We start from the raw sequence: 6000 nt of genomic DNA on the forward strand, positions 1-6000 counted from the left end.
ACACCCATATTTTTCCCTTTTTTTGGAATATTCAATTAAGGGGGTGAAAATTTTTTACAAGTTGCTTGACGTCACACCGACAAATAGGTCTAATGGCGACGATGGGACAGGAAAAGGCTAGGTGTGGAAAGGAAGCATCCGTTACCTTAATTGAAGTACAGCCCCAGCATATGCCTGGTATGAAAATGGGAAACCACGGAAAACCATCTTCAAGGCTGCCGACAGTGGAGTTCGAACCCACTATCTCCCGAATACTGGATACTGGCAGCACTTAAGCGACATCAGCTATTGAGCTCGGTGGGGGGGTGAAAAGAAGAAAAAAATTAGTCAAATTCTTTTTGAGGATATATCTAAAAAAAGTGAAGATGTTACGGACGTGAAAATTGGTATTTGGAATCTCCTTTAAATATAAAGGAACACTTTTTTTTTGGGGGGGGGGGGGAAATCCACTTAAGGGGCTGGGGTCGAAATAAAGTGAAGGAGGAGTTGAATTTTCTTGATTTATCTTATACACATCTACATATTAGGAGTTGAATTATTTCGATAAGGATACTTATACCTCAAAAAATGACTGTTTTAGGAAAATCCACTTAAGGAGGGGGAGGGGGGAAGGGCTGACTAAGGGGTTGAATTATTTTTATGAGGTTTCTTATATCTCAAAAACTGCAGATGTTGCAGACATGGAAATTGGTATTCGGAATCCTTTTAAAAAACCTGTATTTTCTTCTTCTTTTTTTGACTTGAGAGAGGGCTATTTCTCGCATGAACAGTTCTATGGCGCATGATATAGAGTTATCCCTGCCAGTAGCATTTTTACAAAGGTCGACCAAATATAAACAATAATTTTGTTCCTGAACATCAACAGTTGGTAGGACTGGCCCTGCGCTTCTGCTATGCTTAGGTGGGACCGTTAGGAGTGGGGTAAGCGTGCTGTTAGATATTTCCTGCTGTTTCATCAGTAATGCTCACAATGTCTGAACAACAGGTGCACCTCTCCACTGCGCAATGCAAAATTATAAAATTTCTTGCTCATGAAGGAGTTACTGCAGTGGAAATTTGCCAGAGATTGACTGCACAGTTTGGTGATCAAGCACTGTCAAGGACGCATGTGTCTGCCTGGCATAAAATGTTCAAAGAAGGATGAGAACGTGTGGAAAATCAGCAACATGATCGCCGTCCTTGGACCAGCATTACAGACGAAAACATTTTTGTGGTTAAAGACATTATTGCCGACGATCGACAGGCGAGAGTATCAGAAATTGTAGAACAAGTCGGAATCAGTTATGGGAGCCGTCAAGCAATAATCACAAACAACCTACAGTTCCGTAAAGTGTGTTCCAGATGGGTCCCTCTCCTTCTGACCGAAAATCTGAAATTAAGATGCTTGGAGGTCTGTCGAAGACTTACAGCAAGGCTTGCCGAAGAAGGTGATGCATTTCTGAGCTGGATTGTCCCCTGCGACGAAACAAGGGTCCACCGCTACACTCCCGAATCCAAACAAGAAAGTAAGGAGTGGTGGAGGAAAGGGGAGGCAGCAACAGTGAAAGCCAAGACTCGACTGTCAGCTGGCAAAGTTCTTGCAACCGTCTTTATTTTTTGATCGGCGAGGTATTCTGCTGATTTTTTTTTTGCACGAGTGACGCATAATCAATGCAGCTTACTACTGTGAGCTGTTGACCAAGGCGAGGGTGGCATATCGCCGCAAAAGACGAGACCAACCGATTCGATAGGTCATCCTCCTCCACGACAATGCGCGGCCCCATTCTGCAGCTCTGTCTCCAAGCTACAGGAAATGTATTGGACTACACTTGATCACCCACCTTACAGCCCGGACTTATCGACCTCTGATTCCATTTGTTAGGACCGCTTAAGAATCTCTAGGTGAGCAACGATTTGAAGATGACAAGAGTGTGGAAGACTTCGTGCGCAACTGGCCGGTGACACGACCCTGTTCTTTTAACGATGAAGGCACCAAAAAGCTGCCCATATGCTGGGACAAATGCATTTCCAAAGCAGGAAACTATGTGCAAAATAAATTTTAATTGCCTTGTGTTTTTCAAAAAATGCATTTAAATAAAAAATAACATCCCGTTTATATTTGATCCCCCCTGATATCTTAGACCCAGAAGGCAATACCACAAACATGGTTTGCAAAGAGGTACTGGGGTAAATGAAACTCAATTTTTCAGTGAGTTTTTACACCTTCGGAATTTTCACAAAATGTGTTAGTGCGGTAGTGAGGATGATTACTTTCATCAAATTATGAAATCCATGTGATCAAAGCTGCAGGTAGCAGCTAGTTGTATATATGCATCGTTAAAACTGATTTGATAGAATCAAAAGATCTTCTTGTAGAACAAAAAATATCATTCCTGATAAATGTGGTTTATGTATATGTTATAACGTTTCATTTGTTTTCATTAGTGTTTTGATAGACTAAAATGCTTTTAAGTTTAAGTTGTATTATTGGTAATATCTACACGAAAGTTGAAAAGGAAGGAATTTGGAGTCCACACCCTGGAATAGGGAGCATCCATTCCAACTGTAAAAAGCGTGTTATAAGGCCTGCTTTTTTAGCTGTTCCATGTAATATTTATGTCTAAAATACAATATTTTTTTGCTATTTGCTTTACGTCGCAGTGACACAGACAGGTCCAAGGAATGGGAAGGAAGCAGCCGTGGCTTTAATTAAGGTACAGCCCCAGCATTTGCCTGGTGCAAAAATGGGAAACCATGGAAAACTATCTTCAGGGCTGCCGACAGTACATGATTATGACGCGAAGGTGAATGATTTAGTGCAGTTGTATGAAAGTCACGCCTTACTTTCTAATCACCCAGTGTGTGAAAAGTGTGGTCGTGAAGTTAAACTGACTCCGAGTGTGAACGGCACTCGTATAATTTTTTCGTGTCGTCGTCGATTGAGGTGCGAAAGGTTTGTGAGTGCACAGGAAAACACTTTCTTCGAAGGGTCTAATTTGAAGCTCTTCAAAATAGGATTTCATCATCCTGTGGTGCATTCAACCTAAACCACCGGGTCCTATTGTGAAGCCTGAATCGGGTTTTTGTAACAAAACTACAGTTGATTGTTCCAGTTTCTGTCGAGAGATGTGTGTAGAATGGGTGGTGGCTAATAAAAAAAATTGGTGGGCCTAGTATTATTGTCGAAATTGAAAGTTTGGTAAAATGAAGTATAATAGGGGGAGACGTGCAGACGGACAGTGGTGTTTTGGAGGCGTGGAGAGGGAGAATCATAAAAACTTTTTTGTTGTACCTTCGAGAGAAGGGACAAACAGACTTTGCTCAAAGTCATAAGGGACTGGATACTGCCGGGAAGTATTATAATATCGGATTGCTGGAAGGCGTATGATCATTAGTTCAGCCCGTGGGACCCCCATTCACACAGACGCGCAACGACTGTTGTTTGTTTACTCGCTCGCGGCCTTCTCAGAAAGGATGTTCTGCATCAGTGCTCAGTGCTGCCAACCTCTGTACTTAGGAACTATGCTTCGATTGTTCACCATTCTTGCCATGCGGACGGTTAGGATTAGGATTAGGATAGGATCTGGACAAGACGACTGATTTGGACGGTAAGGATTCTTGCTGTGGACAAGACCATTGGTCCGGATGGTTGGAAGCCGCAGAGCGGCCCTAGGCCCCTAGTTTCATATACGGTTAGGATAGGATCTAGACAAGACAATTGCTCTGGACGGTTAGGATTCTAGCCGTGGAGGAGACGATTGGTCTGGACAGTTAGAATTCTTGCCATGGACAAGACCATTGGTCTGGACGGTTAGAAGTTGCGAAGCGGCCCTAGGCCCCTAGTTTCATATACGTTAGGATAGGATCTAGACAACACGACTGCTCTGGACGGTTAGGATTCTTGCCGTGGAGACCATTGGTCTGGACGGTTAGGATTCTTGTCATGGACAAGACCATAGGTCAGGACAGTTAGAAGCCGCGAAACGGCCTTAGGCCCCTAGTTCCGTATACGGTTAGGACAGGATCTAGAAAAGACGATTGGTCTGGACGGTTAGGATTCTTGCCGTGGACAACACCATTGGTCTGGACGGATAGAAGCCGCAAAGCGACCCGATTTTTCCACAGTTATCTTACTGAATCTCTCTTTAAGAGCTCATTCCTCTTAAACGCCCGGGTGCACAAATTCCTCAAGGCTGCAGAAACCCTCTACCCTCCTCTTAAATTAAGGTAAGTTTCACATATCTTTATTGCTATTCTGTATTGTACATTGTTTTCTTCACATGTTACACTTACTTGCGCTTTTATTGTGCTGCGGTTGGTAACTGATTATGATCAACATTCTTGACAAGAAGGAGAACGCGTGCCACTTTACATTGGCGAACAGGAATACAAGTAGCTACTACAGAAATGAAAAGGGCCTGTAATAATCTTAACTAGGTTATAAAAGTGAATGTGCTTCTTGGGGCGGGATGGTGGTTTCCTGGAAATCGCAATGAACACATCTCTCCTCTGAGATGCTCTCCAAGTAAGATTTCACTAATTCCAGTTACTTGTAACATTACAAATACAGGGGCCCTCGGGCTGAACTAATACCGGCGTATGATTGCTTGGAGCATGAGGGATTCGTGCACTGCTCTTTATTAGGTTATAAAAGTAAATGTACTTCGGGGGCTGGGTAGTGAGTTCCTAGACATCGCAATGAATACATCTCCCCTCTAAAACGAATTCCAAGTAAGATTTGCATTATTTTCACTTTCTTATAATGTTATAAACGTTGGGCTGCGGGGTGTCAATTTATACAAATTTATCCTGTCTTACTTTTAATCAAAAGTCCCACGATTTCAAATAGAATGTCCTGAAATTGAACATTCTGATAAGGTAACACTAAATTAATTACCGAGCTCGATAGCTGCAGTCGCTTAAGTGCAGCCAGTATCCAGTAATCGGGAGATAGTGGGTTCGAGCTCCACTGTCGGCAGCCCTGAAGATGGTTTTCCGTGGTTTCCCATTTTCACACCAGGCAAATGCCGGGGCTGAACCTTAATTAAGGCCACGGCCGCTTCCTTCCACTTCCTAGTCTTTTCCTATCCCATCGGTAGGGGTAGACCAAGGTATGATTATGACAAGCAGATTAGAGCAGATGTAGGATGCAGTAGTTACGTAGAAATGAAAAGGTTAGCACAGGATAGGGTGGCATGGAGGGCTGCACCAAACCAGTCTATGGGCTGATGACTCAAACAACATTTTTAGCAAATAGAAAAAAAAACCTCTAAATTAATTAACTAATGCATCGGACGATGACAATACAAGTTCGCCAAACATTTGGAAAATGCAATACAGTCAATCATTCGTTCATATTTAAAAATACGATTTGTGTCTTCGAAGACAACCAAATGAGATTATCGAGAAAACGCTTAAATGAGCTGTTCAAATGTCAACGAATAAAGCTCCCAAACGAAATACGGATTTATACACTTACCTGAACAAAAGATCGGCCCAAATTCCTGCTCCTGGGCGAATTTCACGCAATAATAGCGCTTTACCTAGATTTTCCTTAATGTCATTCAGTAATCGTTGCGATTCAACATCAATACGATCAGAATAAGGCAGAACCTTATTAAAGATAACCTCACTTTGAGGTTTAGACTCGTCCAACGCCATCGTATCCACTATTTTGTTACAGAAGTACTAATATCACGAGCCGAACAACTTGATCACTTCATCATGACTTTTAATTTACCGAATAATTGGAAAACAAAGCAATTACATCATTACACCAACATTTGCATCTCACAAGACATTACCGCTTCCACAGATCAAATAACAATGTCACGGAACTTGTACAAAACGCGTTTCTAGAAATTTGCAGACATCATCATCCATGGAATAAATAAGAGCAGTGAAACCAATTTTCTCCTTCCCCTTCCTTCTGCCGAGCAGTTTATGGAACACAGACTAAAAAGGCCACATATCATAGCAGAGAGAGAGAGATTTATTTAAAAAATAAATCATCCGTCCTCC

General features: G+C 42.2%; 1 protein-coding gene across 1 annotated transcript in view; it reads right to left on the reverse strand.

Moving 5' to 3' along the window:
- The window catches only part of LOC136863441 (proteasome activator complex subunit 4A), a 1047550-nt gene extending 1041783 nt beyond the window's left edge, over positions 1-5767 (reverse strand). The window contains exon 1 of the mRNA XM_068225934.1: positions 5459-5767. Within this exon, the coding sequence (XP_068082035.1) occupies positions 5459-5640 (182 nt within the window). The 5' untranslated portion in view covers positions 5641-5767. The remainder of the gene's footprint in view (positions 1-5458) is intronic.
- Positions 5768-6000: the final 233 nt, after the last annotated feature.

Source organism: Anabrus simplex, chromosome 2, assembly GCF_040414725.1.
Source record: "Anabrus simplex isolate iqAnaSimp1 chromosome 2, ASM4041472v1, whole genome shotgun sequence".
Classification (NCBI taxonomy): Eukaryota; Metazoa; Arthropoda; class Insecta; order Orthoptera; family Tettigoniidae; genus Anabrus; species Anabrus simplex.